Source organism: Dermacentor andersoni, chromosome 5 (assembly GCF_023375885.2).
Source record: "Dermacentor andersoni chromosome 5, qqDerAnde1_hic_scaffold, whole genome shotgun sequence".
In the NCBI taxonomy this organism is placed as follows: domain Eukaryota; kingdom Metazoa; phylum Arthropoda; class Arachnida; order Ixodida; family Ixodidae; genus Dermacentor; species Dermacentor andersoni.
The window spans coordinates 19,194,187-19,215,702 of record NC_092818.1 but is presented as its reverse complement, the minus strand read 5'-3'; the positions used below and the strand labels follow the sequence as shown (position 1 = coordinate 19,215,702).

Here is a 21,516-nt window from a genome sequence, read left to right as displayed (position 1 = left end):
GCCCATTTGCAACAACGGGTGTCAGCACTGAGGTTCCAACAACTCGTGCCAGCGGTGCGATTCTAACAGCTGGTTGCCAGCGGTGAGATCGCGACAACGGAGGCCAGCAGCGAAGATATGCGGTTGACTGTATGCTGAGCAGCACAACGACCATCCGGGAGCAGTGCAACGAGCCCTGTGTGATGACTGGTTGCCTGCAGCGGAACGACTGCGCTGAATTCTTGGCTGCGAGGTTTGGTGAGTGCGGGACTTTCTTCTTCTGAGTTTTGCCACGCTTTTGTTAGTGTCAGAAACAGAGCTGGTAATTGTGGTTGTCGTTGCTGCCGGGTTAGTTTGTGGCAAGACAATAGTAGGCAGTAGAGAAAGCAGCATTCAGAGCAGCCATGGATTTGAAGTCGTTGCGCAAACCGAAATTGCTGGAGCTTGCAAGAGAGTTGGGTCTGGATGTCTCAGACAAACTCAGAAAACCGGAACTGCTAAGGGCTATTCTTGAGTTAGAAGCTGAGGATGACGAGCTGTCGGAATGCCTTGAGACCATTGAGGAGAGGGAGACGGCAAAAAGACAGGAGCGCGAACGTACAGAACAGAAAGAGAAAGATGAGCGCGAACGAAAAGAACAAAAAGAGAAAGAAAAAGAAGAGCGCGACCGTCAACACGCTTTGGAAATGAAGCGTCTCGAGGTAGAGATGGAACGCGCTCGTAATGGAAGTGAGGCACACGGTGCAGGAGAACGAGTATCGTTCAAAATGACTGACCTGATGCGGCCGTTTAAGCTTGGAGAGGACATTGGTTTGTTCCTGGTTAACTTTGAGCGAACGTGCGAGAAGCAGGGGTTCTCTCGGGAAACGTGGCCACAGCGCTTGCTCACTTTGTTACCCGGCGAGGCGGCCGACGTAGTCGCTCGCTTGAAGAGAGAGGAGGCAGAGGATTTCGACCAAGTGAAATCGAGTCTGCTAAAAAAGTACAGGCTGTCAGCGGAGGCGTTCCGTCGGAAGTTTCGGGAAAATGAGAAAGGCAGAAGTGAGTCATATACAGAGTTTGCCTACAGGCTAATGTCAAACATGCAGGAGTGGCTCAAAGAAGAGAAAGCGTTTGGTGACCACGACAAAGTTCTGCAGTGTTTCGGGCTGGAACAGTTTTATAGTCGGTTACCTGAGAACGTGCGGTACTGGGTCTTGGATAGGCCAGACGTTAGTACGGTGGCTCGAGCCGCTGAGCTAGCCGAGGAGTTTGTGACGCGTCGGGCTCGCGGAGCTAAGGACGGACAAAAGGGTGAATTTGGCTCCAAGTTTGAGAGGCCGAAGTTCACGCCCATGAGAGCAAAGGGGGACAGACGTAGTGCGGATGCGAGTGAAAGCAGTCCGACCGAACGTAAGGAGACGGCGGCAGCCGAAGCCGAACGCAGAAAGCGGTTCGAGACGAGGCAAGTGCGCGTGTGTTATACGTGTCAGAAGCCGGGTCACTTTTCGGCGCAGTGTCCAGAAACAAAAACAAAAGTCGTGTTTTTGTCATTATGCAGCACTGACGAGAACATGAAGCTTCTCGAGCCTTACATGCGAGACCTCCTCGTGAACGGGAAAGAGTGCCGAGTGCTTCGCGATTCCGCAGCTACGATGGATGTAGTTCACCCCTCTTACGTAGAACCCGATATGTTCACGGGCGAGTGCGCATGGATCAAGCAAGCCGTGGAAGCTCATAGCGTGTGTCTGCCCGTAGCAAAAGTGCTTATTGAAGGACCTTTCGGAGCGCTTGAGACGGAGGCCGCAGTGTCATCTATGCTGCCCCCCCCCAGTACCCGTACCTATTTTCGAACAGGTCCGATCACCTCCTGCGCGAGAAGGGGCTTTTGTTTGGTGAGGCTAGCGTTCAGGCCTTAACCAGATCGAAGGTTCGGGAGCTCGCTGCAAAGGCGGTAGTTGCGGGGCCGACGTTGTCGAACGATGAGAAAGGGTCAGAGGCGCAGCAAGCTGATATTCAGAGCACGCCCGAACTGAATAAAATTGAGCCTGTAGCGTTAAAGGCACCAGATACTGGAGAGGAAATTCCCGATGCGGGAAAGTTAGAAGAGCTATCTGCAGATTTGCTCATCGCGCCTACGTCAGACGGACTTAATAGGTTGCTAAAAGTCAGCCGGTCGGCTTTGATAGCCGAGCAAAACAAGGATGGCAGCCTAGAAAACATACGCTGCATTGTCAAGGAAGGTATCGCCAAGAAAAATGCTCGCTTTGTGGAAAGAGGTGGGGTCCTGTACCGAAAGTATCTAGACCGCAGAGGAGTGGAGTTCGATCAGCTGATCGTACCTCAGTGCTACCGTCAGGATCTGTTGCGCTTGTCGCATGGGGGTTCGTGGTCCGGACACCTAGGAGTTAAGAAAACTAAGGACCGTCTCTTGCAAGAGTACTATTGGCCAGGGTGTTTTCGGGACGCAGACCACTTTGTGAAGACATGCGACACCTGTCAGCGGGTGGGCAAACCAGGGGACAAATCGAGGGCGCCGTTGAAGTTGGTACCTATCATTACGGAGCCTTTCAGACGGCTCGTTATTGATACAGTGGGACCTCTGCCGGTAACAGCCACGGGGTACAGACACATTTTGACTGTGATCTGCCCAGCGACAAAGTTCCCTGAAGCAGTGCCGCTTAAAGAACTAAGCTCAGTTGAGATAGTCAATGCACTACTGTCCATATTTGCGCGAGTTGGTTTTCCTGCGGAAATCCAGTCAGATCAGGGCACGGTGTTTACGAGCGCTTTGACGACAGCCTTTCTCGAAAGGTGCGGGGTAAAGCTGTTACACAGCTCAGTGCACCACCCCCAGTCGAATTCCGTTGAGAAGCTCCACTCCGTCATGAAGCGCGTGTTGAGAGCATTGTGTTTTGAACATCAAACTGACTGGGAGCTGTGTCTGCCTGGGGTGATGTTTGCATTACGTACCGCGCCGCATGCGGCCACGGGGTTTTCGCCAGCTGAGCTGGTGTACGGTCGCTCGCTGCGGTCTCCGCTTCGCATGCTTCGAGAATCGTGGGAAGGCAGGGGCGACGACCCAGTCGTGGTGGAGTACGTGCTTAAGCTCCTCGAACGCTTAAGAAGGGCACAGGAGTTGTCAGGTGAAGCAATGGCAAAGGCCCAGCAGAGGGCCAAGGTTTATTATGATCGGACAGCCAGGGCCCGTCGTTTTGAGGTGGGCGATGAGGTCATGATATTGCGCACGTCGCTAAAGAACAAACTCGACGTGCAGTGGGAGGGCCCAGCACGGATTGTTCAAAAACTGTCGGACGTTAACTACGTGGTCAGTCTGCCAGGAAAACGGAAAGCACAGCAAGTTTACCACTGTAATCTGCTCAAACCCTATAAGCAACGGGAAGCAGTAGTATGTATGATGGTAAACGCTCCCGAAGAGCTACCGGTCGAGCTTCCGGGACTAGGCTCAGTAACGAACAGGAAAGACACCGATCAAGTCATTAGTGACTTAATCAGTAAAGCATCGCTGTCGCCTGAGCAGAAAACCGAACTACACCAGCTCTTACAAGAGTTTCAAGGTCTGTTCTCTGAGAGGCCTGGTAGGACTTCTGTCCTTACTCATGACATAGAACTTACCTCCCCAGAGCCAGTACGATCCAAGGCGTACCGGGTGTCACCCCGCCAGAGCGATATTATGGAGGCTGAGGTAAAGAAAATGCTACAGCTCGGTGTTATTGAGGCGGGTGAGAGTGATTATACCTCCCCTTTGATATTAGTTGAGGTACCAAGCAAGGAACCTCGTCCTTGCGTCGACTACCGCAGGCTTAATTCCATCACTAAGGATCAAATTTATCCGATCCCTAACATCGAGGAGCGCCTTGAGAGAGTGAGTAGCGCTCAGTTTATTTCCACCCTAGATCTTGTCAGGGGTTATTGGCAGGTTCCACTTACAGAAGAGGCTAGTAGGTATGCGGCGTTCATTTCACCAATGGGGACATTCCGTCCTAAAGTTTTGAGTTTTGGTTTGAAGAACGCGCCATACTGCTTTTCAAGCCTCATGGATAAAGTGTTGCGGGGACAGCAAGAATTCGCTTTACCGTATCTAGACGACGTAGCGATATTCTCCGCATCCTGGCCTGAGCATATGGCCCACTTGCGGGCAGTGCTAACCCGCCTGCGCGATGCGGGCTTGACAGTCAAGGCTCCCAAGTGCCAGTTAGCACAGGCCGAGGTTGTCTACCTCGGTCACGTGATTGGTCGGGGTCGTCGCCGCCCCTCTGAAATAAAGGTGGCCGCTGTGCGAGACTTCCCGCAACCGCGCACGAAGACCGATATTCGGTCGTTCTTAGGTGTCGCCGGCTACTATCAGAGGTACATCCCCAGGTACTCTGATATCGCGGCTCCCTTGACGGATGCTCTAAGAAAGACAGAGCCGCAACAGTCGTCTGGGATGAGACGAAGGAAAGAGCTTTTAGCGCCCTAAAGAGCGCCCTAACAAGCCAGCCTGTGCTACGATCGCCCGACTACACAAAAGGGTTCGTTGTTCAGTGTGATGCTAGTGAGCGAGGCATGGGCGTTGTACTGTGCCAACGGGAAAATGGAGAAGTAGAACACCCCGTCCTGTATGCTAGTCGTAAGCTGACCAGTCGTGAGCAGGCGTACAGCGCCACCGAGAAAGAGTGTGCGTGTATCGTGTGGGCCGTTCAGAAGTTGTCATGCTACCTAGCCGGCTCGAGGTTTATCATTGAGACGGATCACTGCCCTCTCCAATGGCTGCAGACCATCTCTCCCAAAAATGGCCGCCTCCTGCGCTGGAGCCTCGCTTTGCAACAATATTCCTTTGAGGTGCGTTACAAAAAGGGGAGTCTCAACGGTAACGCCGATGGCTTAAGTCGAAGCCCCTAACGTGGGAATCAGCCTCAAAATTGTTTGTTACTGATGTTTTTCTTCCTGAGGCAGGATTTTTAACATATTGCTTTTGTGTAGTGTTTCAAAGTGATGATGTGCTTTCTCGTGCAATTTTCCAATTTGTGGACGTGTTCTGAGTGCTGCTAAACTACTGTAAGGAACTAGGCAGTAGTATAAAAGGGGAAAGAGCCTGGCAGGGCTTAGTGAGGGTTGTGCCGTGCTTGCTGACTGAGCGGTTGAGTTTCGGCGTAGTTCTAACGCTTGCCGGGAATGAGAACAAAAATGTCAACTCTCCCGAAGTCACTTTGCAGTGTCCTGGGTGAACCTGAACGAGAGAACGAGGCCTTCTCTGTGCGCTGCGCTCAAGAAACGCCGAAGGACGCCCGACTTCGGTTATGAGCATCATCGAGCGACATCCCTCCGGACAGCGGATGCAGTCCCCTGACCATCGGGATCTCCTTCCCCCGGCGGGGCGGTCTGTTACGTTTCGCCTACAACGCGCGGTATAGCCGGCGCGGATGCAACGGACGCCGGAGCTTCGTTCAAAGCGGCGGACATTTTGGCCCGTTCGGAGCTCCCGCAGTCTCCCCGCCAAGCGCGTCCAGGCGTGTTTCAGTGCCACGTGTCTTCGTGTGTGCGTGTGTGTGTGTGTGCCCACGCTTGTCAAAGCGCGGCAGCCGGGGAGAGGAGCTCCCCAAGTGTGAAGCGAGGAGGTCTGACAGGCGCCAGCTTGGCGATGCGTCACTACACTCGTCTCAACGTGTCTCTCAGTCTGTCCGTACCCGCCGTCACGTGGTCTCGTCACGAGGCCTTCCTTCTTGCCCTCAACTGCGAAAGTATAAGAGCAGCTGCCCCCGGACGCCAAGAGAGGCTCCGATTTCTTCCGTTGAGTTACGTGCTCTCCCGTCTCTCCACTTCGGTCGACCTGACCGCCCGCTCTTTTGCGATGCTAGAATAAACAAGTTGTTCTGTTACCAGTCTACTCATGCTTTGCCGGGACCTTCGGATGCTTCCAGTGCCCCAGGCCGCCAGGCCAACGCTACCCTTGGGGCTTGCGGCCCATTTGCAACAACGGGTGTCAGCACTGAGGTTCCAACAACTCGTGCCAGCGGTGCGATTCTAACAGCACTTAGCAGAAAAATGCAGATCCGTCATGCAACATCAGAGCTTTTCAGCCTAATGAAAAAAATAGTTATGTGGTGTGCTGTCAGCAGTAGAGCCTATATTTATTTTTTGAATGCACATGGTGAGTGAGTATAATTACCCTGTCCTTCAGTTTTGTTTAAAGGGTCCCTAAAACGGTTCCCCGCAGGGGCGTCTGCGTCAGCGGGCGTTTTGTGTGTTGCGACACCACGTACCCGAGCCCATGAGGGTTGCATCCTCCCGTGTTTAACCATACGTGGTTTAGCTGTGTCCGGGGAAAAGTGAATCCTGGGGGTTGAGCCGATGCTGAGTGTTTGGACCTTTAAGGCCCCTCGGCAGAGGCGACAAACCTCTTTGGCTTCAGCTGCGCGTAGACGGCACCCCCAGACTGCCCCGCCCGGGGAAAATCGGTAGCTGCCTTTTCCAACTTTCTCCAACATCTCTCTCGAACCTTCGTCTTTCTTAGTAGCAGTTTCGTAGTTGCAGTCCAGCGCCTGTGTATGTCCTTTCTTTGTGTACGCGTACGTGTCAGATGTAAGTGCGCTGCTTCAATATCAATATCTTCGTCTTTCTTACTTACAACCATTCCTATCTTTAACTTCTTTCTGCTTCCGATCTTCCTGGCAGCAAGGGTTAACCTTGCGGAAATAACCAACCTTGGCTGTACATATTGGTTTATAGAGGAAACGTACAGTTGGCGTCAGCAGGACTTGTATTTTCTAGGACTGGCGGTGGTCTTGGGCTCCATGGTGGGTGGCTGGAGTTACTGCCGAAATTCCCATGTATATTTATGGCTACCTCCTTCCCCAAACTCCCTGATCGCCCCCATAAGCGACGGTGCACCAATGTAGTCAAATTTTTGGCGGAAACACTGAGAACTTCCCTCGCTATCAAGTATCAATTACACCTATTAGTATCAATTCTACACCTTCGCCGTTAACACACCTTCCCTCGTTGCCACATCCACCCGCTTTACCTTTTCTCCCATTAGAAGAACCCTACCTTCATATACTGTACCGAGGAAAGCCTACGTCGCCTTGAAAAAGGCATGTCCACTTGTCGAAACGCTGGCTGCCGCTTTCGCCTTGATCTCGTTTTGCTAATCGTCTTGAATTTCCAACTTCCGCCTTCCCCATGTTTTCCCTTTTCATAGTAGTCAGTTTTAGCCTTCTTTATGTCTGAAGTTAAAGTGTTTCTATATATCTTGTATTTGGTGAACGCGTCTCCCTCTCGCAGGTGAATGAAATTGTGGTACAACTTATTCTTTATTTCAATATTCCGGTAAACATCAGAATTTATCCAAGGCTTTGTGCATTTTTTCTTATTTCTACCACGTGAGAACTTCTGAAGTGGTAATGCTGCGTCATGACTAGCACGCAGCAGCCGTCGAAAAGTGTTATAAGGTCCATCAGGGTTATCTTGCCTGTGAACAATGCTCCAATCTAGGTTCTGACATAAGTGAAAGAAATGTTACCGAGTTTTGCTGTATTTAATTCGATGAAGAGAGGTGTGGGTTTTTGGAATGCAGAAGTGAGAAATAAATAACGTAAGAAAGAAGATGGGCATATGAACCAAGGAGCCCGATTTTTATTTATTATATATTAAGAAGCCAAGAAACAATGACACGAAGGAAAATTACTTGTAGTTAGTGACTCAATTAAGAAATGAAAAAATAACGGCAATGAAAATGGATGAAAAAACAACTTGCCGAAGGTGGGCAACGATTCCACGTCTTTGCATTACGCGTGCGATGCTCTACCAATTGAGCTGCCGCGGCGCCGTTTATTGACCAGTTGCTTTCACCCAAAAAGATCGCGTACTCGTGACGCCTGCGGCAGAAAGGATTTCCCACATCCGGCGCCAAGGTTTGTGAGTGGTGGCGCGGGCTAACACTCCCAGGGTTAGTTGTAGCACTAACACATAAACCCCGGAAAGTGGATGGGAAAACGGCGTCGCGGTGGCTGAATTGGTAGAGCATCGCACGCGTAATGCGAAGACGTGGGATCGTTCCCCACCTGCCGCAAGTTGTTTTTTCATCCACCTTTAATGATACGATTAATAAAAATCGGGCTCTTGGTTAACACCCTTTGTTCTCGTTCATATGGTAAAGGCATACGACATGACATGGTGGTATGGTATATTACGAGACCTGTCACACATAGACATTCGAGGATATATGCTTGACGCTATAAAAAAAACTACCTGTCCAACCGTACATTCCAAGTCAGAATCGGCAATATAATGCCCCGTCCATTTACATAAGAAACTGGTGCACCTCAAGGAGATGTGCTCAGCTGCACGCTCTTCATTGTTACGACGACCTCGCGCCGTGCACCGGTGCCTCCAGCCCTTATGTGTTCTGTCTATGTGTAGACAACGTGCAATTGGGCTTCAAATCTTGTAACCTCATAGTTTGCGAACTACAGGTACAGCAAGGACTAAACAAAGTGTCTAAATGGGCAGAAAAAAACGGATTTCAACTCAACCCCCAGAAAATTGCCTGTGTTCTTTTCACAAGAAAGCGAGGACTGGTTCGAGATCCCAGTATAGAAGTGTCTGGGCAACGAATACCTGTAAGCAAGGAGCACAAGTTTCACCTTCATTCCACATATCAAATATCTCAAGGCGAAATGCCTAAAGACAACGAACTTATTGACATACGACATGGGGACGTGTTTATTAATCCTCTACAGGAGCCTTGTTCGATCACGTTTGGATTACGGTTCCACGCTATATCACTCTGCCGCGCCGAGCGCACTTTAGGCGCTGGATCCCGTCCACCACCTTGGTATCCACAGGGGCCTTCAGAACTATTCAGAGCCTGTACGTTGAGTCGAATGAGTTGTCCCTTCACCTAGAAAGAACATCCAGAATCCCCGTTTGAAATCAAGTCAGTGCTTAACTTCTTACATGATGTCATGCTGCACGTTGTTAGCGCGATAGATTCGTAACCCTCCCTCTATCTAGAGGATGTTGCTGCGAGCGTACTGTTCTGTAGAGTATGCTGTAGAGTACACCATGCTCAAAACTTGGTTATTCTATTCCTTACTTTTGTGACATACCTGTAAGGGAGTGCTGTGTCTTTAGTAATCCACACTCTTAAAGAAGAATTTACACCCTTAGTGGCTTATCTTGACCCACAAGAATATTCATTTGTCTTGCCGGCATTTCCTTTCTTAACGCTGCAAGCCCGGTACTTCCAAGTCACCAACCGCTTGCACGTTATCAGCGTGACTCAGTATTCTCGACAGGAAAGTAGCCAGCGCCGAGTTTCCAAGAAAGGAAACGCAAGCAAGGGAGAGGACGATTATTGTTGTGGGATGAGCCCCTACAGGTGCAAACTTTAAGGGTGCACTCAATACTGATCGTTCTTATTTCTGTCTCCGACTTTATTTGAGCCTCTTTATTATTATTATTACTGCTGATACTACTACTACTACTGCTGCTACTACTACTACTACTACTACTACTACTACTACTACTACTACTACTACTACTACTACTACTACTACTACTACTACTACTTTGCTCTTTGTTTACCCTAGCATTGTGCGAGTCGTGTACCAGCAATTTGAATTTCTTTAACGGTGCACGAACGATGATGGCTGCACTCTGATGCCTCGTCTCCAATCCTGTAATAGCCCAACAGGGATAAGAGTAATAATAAGTGAACTGAAATGAATGAAACGAAATTAGGCAGTTTCCGAAATTGCGCACCCAAAGCGTCTTTGCGGGCTTATAAAGCCACATGCTTTGCTTGCGTTCTTTTCTGTTTTTTTTTTTTTTCCTATTCTTGTACACCCGGCGATTCGCGCGCCCCAAGTTTGGGTGTGCAAAACTAAAACACCCTCGCCTGCAAATAAGTGCCCACATAAATGTGAGGCATGAGATGTAATAAGAGTTTTGAACCCTTCGTCACAAGATGTCGTCAACAGCAAATATTGTTTTATACTTTTGTGGCTAGATTTAATCTACCGGCTCCCGAAGACCGTGTCTCTCATGTTTGCTTCGATCAACGAACCTTCATGAGCTTGAAAATCAAGTGATAATTTTGAATAGCTGAGTACAGTTATACTCTTTTTTAATTACTATAACACTGTCCAGCCTGTCATATGCAGTACCTACGTTGACGCTTAACAATTTTTGATCTGTTGCCAGTCGCGAGATCAACCTCGAGTTTATGGCCTGGCGCGTCTCTTGCAGGTGTTCTGCGGTCTCGCGCTCAAACTGGTCAGCATCGTGGCGACCATACTTACAGTGAGCACGCTCGGGAACTTCATCTTTCACTGGAACCACATTCCCGACTGGTTTTCCCTGCCCGTGACCTCTAACAGCACGGGTGCCGTGGTGGGCCACCAGCAAGGCTGGCAATGACAACCTCTATTCGTCATGTGTACATAGACTGGACTGCAACTGTTAACAAATTTGCTAGTTTTTCGAGCTACGATACTACTTTATATATCATACATATCAATAAACTGCTACTGAAAAAGCATTACGCATTTAGATAACGTAAAAGAGATGCTTTGCTTTAAAACTGAAATTTTGAGGTGTCCTTTGGTGGTCTTTTCTTATGCGGCGTGTTGTTTTTCCCTTAATTTTGTCTGGGACAGAAGTGGTCTGCACAGCTAATCAGTCGTGCTTTGGAAAACACAAATGCGAGAACGCGTCCGAAATTATTCGCTCTTGTTTTCCAAACGCCACACTGCTTTCGCCGCATTGTCTTACGAGCGTTTTCCTCGATGGGCGCTGTTTCGCATGTCCCTGCTGCGCAAGTTCAGACGTACTACGTCGGTTCGGTTCTGCTCAAGGCCGGGAAAACGCTCTATATCTGCGCGAGGCGCGCAGTACTCTGCCGTTGGAGCGGGGCCCAACGGCTGCCTCTCCACGCGCTTCCCGCGCCTGTAGCTGTTTCTAGGAATGCCGGCTATCGAGGCAAACAATCTCACAAGTGGGCTCCTTGCCACAAGGACAGTTGCTGTGGAGAAATCACTCTCAAAAATTTGTGGCCCGCATATGCGGGCTGCTTACGTTAACGTCAGCTTTAAAGGGCCCCTCACCAGGTTTAGCCATTTTAAACAGGCAGCTCAGTGTGTACAATACGCCCTGACGATCGTGTGCGTGAATAATTACACCGATGCGCCCTTAACTAAATATTTATAGTGTGCCACAAATTAGTGAAGCAAATTTAGTGGAAGCTACGGCTCAAGTCGGCCAACCAGAAAGTCAAAAGCGTGGCAGTTTGGGCGAGTTGGTATGTCATGACTGTTTTAGGCTTGTAGCGCAGCTCAGGAAGAGCAAAAAAGGAAGGAGGTAGGGGTAATCAAAGGGAACGGAAAACAGAGTGAGCGCTAACTTCCAACTGATGGTTTATTTCGTGACACAAGACTACTTATACACTCGGCAAACCATATGACATCAAGAGATAACAAGGAAACCAAGCAACAAAACCGATACTAACCAAGTGGTAACATATTCAGACAGCCTGTGGCTGCAGTCGGAGATACGCCAATTAATTGCTTGATAATGATAATGAAGGTGAGCTTACACATGCATGGCCCAGACCAATGATAGCCTTTGCTTCGATGATTTCTCTTGTGAGCTGATTACGACTGCGACCAAGAATGACGCATTCCTCTAAGACAGGTCCGCAGCCACACGTTTTGCAATGCTGCGCAAGAAACCCCCCAGCTGTAATACAATTCTTGGCATTGTAACCGTGTTCGCGCAGCCTGTCATTCAGGCATCGGCCAGTTTGACCAACGTAACGTTTTCCGCACTTGAGTGGAAAACAATAAACAACCGAGTTGCACAGGCAAATCCGAGTTGCACAGGCAGGCTCGGCTCTACCGCCAGGTGCTCTCTACTCAGCTAAAGGTTTCTACGGAACCTTCTTCGCTGGGTCTGACAGTGCGGAAATTTCTACGCTTCGCTGACCAGAAAACCGAGTGCTTATGGCAGTGCCAGTTGCGTGAACTTCGTGGCCGTTGTTCCGGGAGAAGACCGACTCCTGGAAACACTGTTCACTCGCCGGAAAACTTGGGCCTACCAGAACACATCCATAACGTTTTGGCGTTGGGACCTAAGTTCGCGGTGGAGTCTAGTAAACCACCGGAAGAGATGCTTTCAATGGTGAGGCAGATTTCCAAGTTCGCGGCGGAAGAGGATGTTTCGCGCGTTATTTCCGAAGGTGTAGGGGCCTGTTACGTTTCGCCTACAACGCGCGGTATAGCCGGCGCGGATGCAACGGACGCCGGAGCTTCGTTCAAAGCGGCGGACATTTTGGCCCGTTCGGAGCTCCCGCAGTCTCCCCGCCAAGCGCGTCCAGGCGTGTTTCAGTGCCACGTGTCTTCGTGTGTGCGTGTGTGTGTGTGTGCCCACGCTTGTCAAAGCGCGGCAGCCGGGGAGAGGAGCTCCCCAAGTGTGAAGCGAGGAGGTCTGACAGGCGCCAGCTTGGCGATGCGTCACTACACTCGTCTCAACGTGTCTCTCAGTCTGTCCGTACCCGCCGTCACGTGGTCTCGTCACGAGGCCTTCCTTCTTGCCCTCAACTGCGAAAGTATAAGAGCAGCTGCCCCCGGACGCCAAGAGAGAGGCTCCGATTTCTTCTGTCGAGTTACGTGCTCTCCCGTCTCTCACTTCGGTCGACCTGACCGCCCGCTCTTTTGCGATGTTAGAATAAACCAGTTGTTCTGTTACCAGTCGACTCATGCTTTGCCGGGACCTTCGGATGCTTCCAGTGCCCCAGGCCGCCAGGCCAACGCTACCCTTGGGGCTTGCGACCTGTTTGCAACAACGGGTGTCAGCACTGAGGTTCCAACAACTCGTGCCAGCGGTGCGATACTAACAGCTGGTTGCCAGCGGTGAGATCGCGACAACGGAGGCCAGCAGCGAAGAGATGCGGTTGACTGTATGCTGAGCAGCACAACGACCATCCGGGAGCAGTGCAACGAGCCCTGTGTGATGACTGGTTGCCTGCAGCGGAACGACTGCGCTGAATTCTTGGCTGCGAGGTTTGGTGAGTGCGGGACTTTCTTCTACTGAGTTTTGCCAGGCTTTTGTTAGTGTCAGAAACAGAGCTGGTAATTGTGGTTGTCGTTGCTGCCGGGTTAGTTTGCGGCAAGACAATAGTAGGCAGTAGAGAAAGCAGCATTCAGAGCAGCCATGGATTTGAAGTCGTTGCGCAAACCGAAATTGCTGGAGCTTGCAAGAGAGTTGGGTCTGGATGTCTCAGACAAACTCAGAAAACCAGAACTGCTAAGGGCTATTCTTGAGTTAGAAGCTGAGGATGACGAGCTGTCGGAATGCCTTGAGACCATTGAGGAGAGGGAGACGGCAAAAAGACAGGAGCGCGAACTTACAAGAACAGAAAGAGAGACAGGAGCGTGAACTTAAAGAACAGAAAGAGAAAGATGAGCGTGAACGAAAAGAACAGAAAGAAAAAGAAGAGCGCGAACACGCTTTGGAAATGAAGCGTCTCGAGGTAGAGATGGAACGCGCTCGTAATGGAAGTCAGGCACACGGTGCAGGAGAACGAGTATTGTTCAAAATGACTGACCTGATGCGGCCGTTTAAGCTTGGAGAGGACATTGGTTTGTTCCTGGTTAACTTTGAGCGAACGTGCGAGAAGCAGGGGTTCTCTCGGGAAACGTGGCCACAGCGCTTGCTCACTTTGTTACCCGGCGAGGCGGCCGACGTAGTCGCTCGCTTGAATAGAGAGGAGGCAGAGGATTTCGACAAAGTGAAATCGAGTCTGCTAAAAAAGTACAGGCTGTCAGCGGAGGCTTTCCGTCGGAAGTTTCGGGAAAACGAGAAAGGCAGAAGTGAGTCATATACAGAGTTTGCGTACAGGCTTATGTCAAACATGGAGGAGTGGCTCAAAGAAGAGAAAGCGTTTGGTGACCACGAGAAAGTTCTGCAGTGTTTCGGGCTAGAACAGTTTTATAGTCGGTTACCTGAGAACGTGCGGTACTGGGTCTTGGATAGGCCAGACGTTAGTACGGTGGCTCGAGCCGCTGAGCTAGCCGAGGAGTTTGTGACGCGTCGGGCTCGCGGAGCTAAGGACGGTCAAAAGGGTGAATTTGGCTCCAAGTTTGAGAGGCCAAAGTTCACGCCCATGAGAGCAAAGGGGGACACACGTAGTGCGGATGCGAGTGAAAGCAGTCCGACCGAACGTAAGGAGACGGCGGCAACCGAAGGCGAACGCAGAAAGCGGTTCGAGACGAGGCAAGCGCGCGTTTGTTATACGTGCCAGAAGCCGGGTCACTTTTCGGCGCAGTGTCCAGAAACAAAAACAAAAGTCGTGTTTTTGTCATTATGCAGCACTGACGAGAACATGAAGCTTCTCGAGCCTTACATGCGAGACCTCCTCGTGAACGGGAAAGAGTGCCGAGTGCTTCGCGATTCCGCAGCTACGATGGATGTAGTTCACCCCTCTTACGTAGAACCCGATATGTTCACGGGCGAGTGTGCATGGATCAAGCAAGCCGTGGAAGCTCATAGCGTGTGTCTGCCCGTAGCAAAAGTGCTTATTGAAGGACCTTTCGGAGCACTTGAGACGGAGGCGGCAGTGTCATCTATGCTGCCCCCCCAGTACCCGTACCTATTTTCGAACAGGTCCGATCACCTCCTGCGCGAGAAGGGGCTTTTGTTTGGTGAGGCTAGCGTTCAGGCCTTAACCAGATCGAAGGTTCGGGAGCTCGCTGCAAAGGCGGTAGTTGCGGGGCCGACGTTGTCGAACAATGAGAAAGGGTCAGAGGTGCAGCAAGCTGATATTCAGAGCACGTCCGAACTGAATAAAATTGAGCCTGTAGCGTTAAAGGCACCAGATACTGGAGAGGAAATTCCCGATGCGGGAAAGTTAGAAGAGCTATCTGCAGATTTGCTCATCGCGCCTACGTCAGACGGACTTAATAGGTTGCTAAAAGTCAGCCGGGCGGCTTTGATAGCCGAGCAAAAGAAGGATGGCAGCCTAGAAAACATACGCTGCATTGTCAAGGAAGGTATCGCCAAGAAAAATGCTCGCTTTGTGGAAAGAGGTGGGGTCCTGTACCGAAAGTATCTAGACCGCAGAGGAGTGGAGTTCGATCAGCTGATCGTGCCTCAATGCTATCGTCAGGATCTGTTGCGCTTGTCGCATGGGGGTTCGTGGTCCGGACACCTAGGAGTTAAGAAAACTAAGGACCGTCTCTTGCAAGAGTACTATTGGCCAGGGTGTTTTCGGGACGCAGACCACTTTGTGAAGACATGTGACACCTGTCAGCGGGTGGGCAAACCAGGGGACAAATCGAGGGCGCCGTTGAAGTTGGTACCTATCATTACGGAGCCTTTCAGACGGCTCGTTATTGATACAGTGGGACCTCTGCCGGTAACAGCCACGGGGTACAGACACATTTTGACTGTGATCTGCCCAGCGACAAAGTTCCCTGAAGCAGTGCCGCTTAAAGAACTAAGCTCAGTTGAGATAGTCAATGCACTACTGTCCATATTTGCGCGAGTTAGTTTTCCTGCGGAAATCCAGTCAGATCAGGGCACGGTGTTTATGAGCGCTTTGACGACAGCCTTTCTCGAAAGGTGCGGGGTAAAGCTGTTACACAGCTCAGTGCACCACCCCCAGTCGAATTCCGTTGAGAAGCTCCACTCCGTCATGAAGCGCGTGTTGAGAGCATTGTGTTTTGAACATCAAACTGACTGGGAGCTGTGTCTGCCTGGGGTGATGTTTGCATTAAGGACCGCGCCGCATGCGGCTACGGGGTTTTCGCCAGCTGAGCTGGTGTACGGTCGCTCGCTGCGATCTCCGCTTCGCATGCTTCGAGAATCGTGGGAAGGCAGGGGCGACGACCCAGTCGTGGTGGAGTACGTGCTTAAGCTCCTCGAACGCTTAAGAAGGGCACAGGAGTTGTCAGGTGAAGCAATGGCAAAGGCCCAGCAGAGGGCCAAGGTTTATTATGATCGGACAGCCAGGGCCCGTCGTTTTGAGGTGGGCGATGAGGTCATGATATTGCGCACATCGCTAAAGAACAAACTCGACGTGCAGTGGGAGGGCCCAGCACGGATTGTTCAAAAACTGTCGGACGTTAACTACGTGGTGAGTCTGCCAGGAAAACGGAAAGCACAGCAAGTTTACCACTGTAATCTGCTCAAACCCTATAAGCAACGGGAAGCAGTAGTGTGTATGATGGTAAACGCTCCCGAAGAGCTTCCGGTCGAGCTTCCGGGACTAGGCTCAGTGACGAACAGGAAAGACACCGATCAAGTCATTAGTGACTTAATCAGTAAAGCATCGCTGTCGCCTGAGCAGAAAACCGAACTACACCAGCTCTTACAAGAGTTTCAAGGTCTGTTCTCTGAGAGGCCTGGTAGGCCTTCTGTCCTTACTCACGACATAGAACTTACCTCCCCAGAGCCAGTACGATCCAAAGCGTACCGGGTGTCACCCCGCCAGAGCGATATCATGGAGGCTGAGGTAAAGAAAATGCTACAGCTCGGTGTTATTGAGGCGGGTGAGAGTGATTATACCTCCCCTTTGATTTTAGTTGAGGTACCGGGCAAGGAACCTCGTCCTTGCGTCGACTACCGCAGGCTTAATTCCATCACTAAGGATCAAATTTATCCGATCCCTAACATCGAGGAGCGCCTTGAGAGAGTGAGTAGCGCTCAGTTTATTTCCACCCTAGATCTTGTCAGGGGTTATTGGCAGGTTCCACTTACAGAAGAGGCTAGTAGGTATGCGGCGTTCATTTCACCAATGGGAACATTCCGTCCTAAAGTGTTGAGCTTTGGTTTGAAGAACGCGCCATACTGCTTTTCAAGCCTCATGGATAAAGTGTTGCGGGGACAGCAAGAATTCGCTTTACCGTATCTAGACGACGTAGCGATATTCTCCGCATCCTGGCCTGAGCATATGGCCCACTTGCGGGCAGTGCTAACCCGCCTGCGCGATGCGGGCTTGACAGTCAAGGCTCCCAAGTGCCAGTTAGCACAGGCCGAGGTTGTCTACCTCGGTCACGTGATTGGTCGGGGTCGTCGCCGCCCCTCTGAAATAAAGGTGGCCGCTGTGCGAGACTTCCCGCAACCGCGCACGAAGACCGATATTCGGTCGTTCTTAGGTGTCGCCGACTACTATCAGAGGTACATCCCCAGGTACTCTGATATCGCGGCTCCCCTGACGGATGCTCTAAGAAAGACAGAGCCGCAAACAGTCGTCTGGGACGAGACGAAGGAAAGAGCTTTTAGCGCCCTAAAGAGCGCCCTAACAAGCCAGCCTGTGCTACGATCGCCCGACTACACAAAAGGGTTCGTTGTTCAGTGTGATGCTAGTGAGCGAGGCATGGGCGTTGTACTGTGCCAACGGGAAAATGGAGAAGTAGAACACCCCGTCCTGTATGCTAGTCGTAAGCTGACCAGTCGTGAGCAGGCGTACAGCGCCACCGAGAAAGAGTGTGCGTGTATCGTGTGGGCCGTTCAGAAATTGTCATGCTACCTAGCCGGCTCGAGGTTTATCATTGAGACGGATCACTGCCCTCTCCAATGGCTGCAGACCATCTCTCCCAAAAATGGCCGCCTCCTGCGCTGGAGCCTCGCTTTGCAACAATATTCCTTTGAGGTGCGTTACAAAAAGGGGAGTCTCAACGGTAACGCCGATGGCTTAAGTCGAAGCCCCTAACGTGGGAATCAGCCTCAAAATTGTTTGTTACTGATGTTTTTCTTCCTGAGGCAGGATTTTTAACATATTGCTTTTGTGTAGTGTTTCAAAGTGATGATGTGCTTTCTAGTGCAATTTTCCGATTTGTGGACGCGTTCTGAGTGCTGCTAAACTACTGTAAGGAACTAGGCAGTAGTATAAAAGGGGAAAGAGCCTGGCAGGGCTTAGTGAGGGTTGTGCCGTGCTTGCTGACTGAGCGGTTGACTTTCGGCGTAGTTCTAACGCTTGCCGGGAACGAGAACAAAAATGTCAACTCTCCCGAAGTCACTTTGCAGTGTCCTGTGTGAACCTGAACGAGAGAACGAGGCCTTCTCTGTGCGCTGCGCTCAAGAAACGCCGAAGGACGACCGACTTCGGTTATGAGCATCATCAAGCGACATCCCTCCGGACAGCGGATGCAGTCCCCTGACCATCGGGATCTCCTTCCCCCGGCGGGGCGGTCTGTTACGTTTCGCCTACAACGCGCGGTATAGCCGGCGCGGATGCAACGGACGCCGGAGCTTCGTTCAAAGCGGCGGACATTTTGGCCCGTTCGGAGCTCCCGCAGTCTCCCCGCCAAGCGCGTCCAGGCGTGTTTCAGTGCCACGTGTCTTCGTGTGTGCGTGTGTGTGTGTGTGCCCACGCTTGTCAAAGCGCGGCAGCCGGGGAGAGGAGCTCCCCAAGTGTGAAGCGAGGAGGTCTGACAGGCGCCAGCTTGGCGATGCGTCACTACACTCGTCTCAACGTGTCTCTCAGTCTGTCCGTACCCGCCGTCACGTGGTCTCGTCACGAGGCCTTCCTTCTTGCCCTCAACTGCGAAAGTATAAGAGCAGCTGCCCCCGGACGCCAAGAGAGAGGCTCCGATTTCTTCTGTCGAGTTACGTGCTCTCCCGTCTCTCACTTCGGTCGACCTGACCGCGCGCTCTTTTGCGATGTTAGAATAAACCAGTTGTTCTGTTACCAGTCGACTCATGCTTTGCCGGGACCTTCGGATGCTTCCAGTGCCCCAGGCCGCCAGGCCAACGCTACCCTTGGGGCTTGCGACCTGTTTGCAACAACGGGTGTCAGCACTGAGGTTCCAACAACTCGTGCCAGCGGTGCGATACTAACAGGCCATATCCCGCTCTAGAGAGGCACTTCCGAAGGTTTCGTTGAGACGTGTAGCTAACTATCTGCGTGACAATTCGATTTGCGTGTTACCGGCAGATAAAGAAGACGGGTTCTGTGTACTCTCGGAAGGGAATTTTCACGCAAAAGCTGGTCTGGCAATTTCCGCCGTTTTTAAGCGTCAGGATACAGTATCCTTAAGTAAGGTAAAAGCTAAGGCTAAGAAACTTTGCAGGGAATGCAACTTGGACAAAGTGTTGAGAAACATTGCCAGCAGCAAACGAGATCACCTAGAGGTGTTCTTTAGCGCGAGAACGCACAAACCTGACGTCCCGTTGAGGGTTATTGTTTCAGAAAAGGACACGTGGCAGAAGTCTGTCGCACTGTTTCTGCAGGCCAAGCTAGCCATTTTACCCGTGAATGACCCGTTGTTAATACGCAACTCCGATGAAGTAATTGAATTTTTAAAGGACAACTCTGATCGAGGCTTACAAGTCTTCTCCGTCGATGTTAAGGACCTCTACTATTCTATTCCCCACAATGACCTGCTGTCAGCTATTTCGCAGACAATTGATGAATTTGGCGTCACCCGTTTTCAAAATAATGCTGGGCTGTCTAGTAATCACTTTTTAGAACTGTTGAGCTTTTATTTGTCATCTACGTTCATTACATGGAATGACACCATCTATTTGCAGAAAAACGGAGTATGCATTGGTTCGTGCATTGCCCCGCTCCTCAGCGATTTATATTTAGCTCGCCTAGACGTCGCCATGTCAGTCAACCTTTATCAGACTAACATTTTTAAAATATTTCGTTACGTGGATGATTTTTGTTTTGTGTTCAGTGTTCTGCGGCTGACCTTGAGACTGAGGTTGCCTCGGTAGTGCCAATAGTCCAAGAATGCCTTGCGCCCCTTGACGTTACCTACGAGCTCCCACAGGATCATAAGATCCGGTTTTTGGATTTGCGCTTAGCTTGTTCGGATGTTCATACGTGTTGGCACTATGAACCTCGTGCTAACAAACCACTTCTTCCGTTTCATTCTGCCCATTCCAAGTTGATCAAGAGAGGCATTGCTAACCTTTGCCTTAATAATGCTTTGAAAAAGTCGTGCCACCATAGTGTTTCGTCTAGCTTTGCCTCGCAGTGCGAACGGCTTTCGCAGGCTGGTTATCCCGTGTCCCTGCAAGTGTCAATAGCAGAACGAATTCTAAGAGAGCGTAGAAAAGACAACCAGCACGCAGATAATCCTGTAACTACTCGGGGTAGGACTAGCGTCATCCCTTATATTCACACCGTCTCACACAATCTTAAGAAAATCGCCCAGCGAGCGAATGTTCGTGTAGTGTTTTCTGCCCCTAACAAGCTGATGAGGATTTGCAAACTCACTAATCCCAATAAGGTAGCTCCTCTTTCCTGTGACAAGAACCACAAAAATAAGTTTGTCAATTGCGCACATTGTGTTGTTTATTGTTTTCCACTCAAGTGCGGAAAACGTTACGTTGGTCAAACTGGCCGATGCCTGAATGACAGGCTGCGCGAACACGGTTACAATGCCAAGAATTGTATTACAGCTGGGGGGGTTTCTTGCGCAGCATTGCAAAACGTGTGGTTGCGAACCTGTCTTAGAGGAATGCGTCATTCTTGGTCGCAGTCGTAATCAGCTCACAAGAGAAATCATCGAAGCAAAGGCTATCATTGGTCTGGGCCATGCATGTGTAAGCTCACCTTCATTATCATTATCAAGCAATGAATTGGCGTATCTCCGACTGCAGCCACAGGCTGTCTGAATATGTTACCACTTGGTTACTATCGGTTTTGTTGCTTGGTTTCCTTGTTATCTCTTGATGTCATATGGTTTGCCGAGTGTATAAGTAGTCTTGTGTCACGAAATAAACCATCAGTTGGAAGTTAGCGCTCACTCTGTTTTCCGTTCCCTTTGATTACCCCTACCTCCTTCCTTTCTTGCTCTTCCTGAGCTGCGCTACAAGCCTAAAACAGGCAACCAGAAAGAATAATCAGAAGAAAGGCGCATCCACTTCCCACTACTAGTCGCCTTGTGTCATACGCTGGTTAAAGTGAGGATATCGTGAAACGATTAGTGCTTCATATTGGGCAACATGGGTCCACAGTGTGTATGGATTCTTTTCCTTGGATATTCATCACATCTAATACCAGCTTGAACAGCTGAATTGAAACACAGGACAAAGGGAGACAGACATGGAGATGGTTGAAATGTTGTCATCTATTTTTGCACATGCTGATGCTACATTAATTATGGCAGTGCGCGTGAAAAAACTAAAAGCAGATGCACAGCGTCTGCGTTTCGTATCGGTCACGCAGATGGAGGCGATATGCGATCAGCAGAAGACACCTGCTAGCAAGATATGCTGCCTTTAGATACTGAGACAGTGCTGACACACGTGCTCTCCTCTTTAGAAATCTCAGGGGCTTACAGGGTTGCCCGTTTTACAGCGAAACTGTGTATGGCTACCTCGGCAAATTTTCTGCGTCCGTGCGTGCTCTCCGTCATGTCGACAAAGAAAAATTTTCGTCTCCAGAGCTAGTGTAAGAGAGAGTCTAGTTTTGTAGGTTCATTAGCACAAGTGTCAAAACCTGTGATGGATGGCCTGTTGTTCAACCTAGTGCGCTCGTCGTAAGTGTCAAGTCGAGTGATTAATGACCCGTTGTTCTCGCCACAGCACCGTGTCCCTGTA

General features: G+C 50.5%; 1 protein-coding gene across 1 annotated transcript in view; it reads left to right on the top strand.

The window, feature by feature from the left end:
* LOC126529853 (Na(+)/citrate cotransporter-like) overlaps nucleotides 1-10,584 on the top strand; it is a 92,462-nt gene extending 81,878 nt beyond the window's left edge. Inside the window, exon 9 of the mRNA XM_050177319.2 lies at nucleotides 10,213-10,584. Coding sequence (XP_050033276.1) covers nucleotides 10,213-10,383 — 171 coding nt within the window. The 3' untranslated portion in view covers nucleotides 10,384-10,584. The remainder of the gene's footprint in view (nucleotides 1-10,212) is intronic.
* The last annotated feature ends 10,932 nt before the right edge of the window (nucleotides 10,585-21,516 follow it).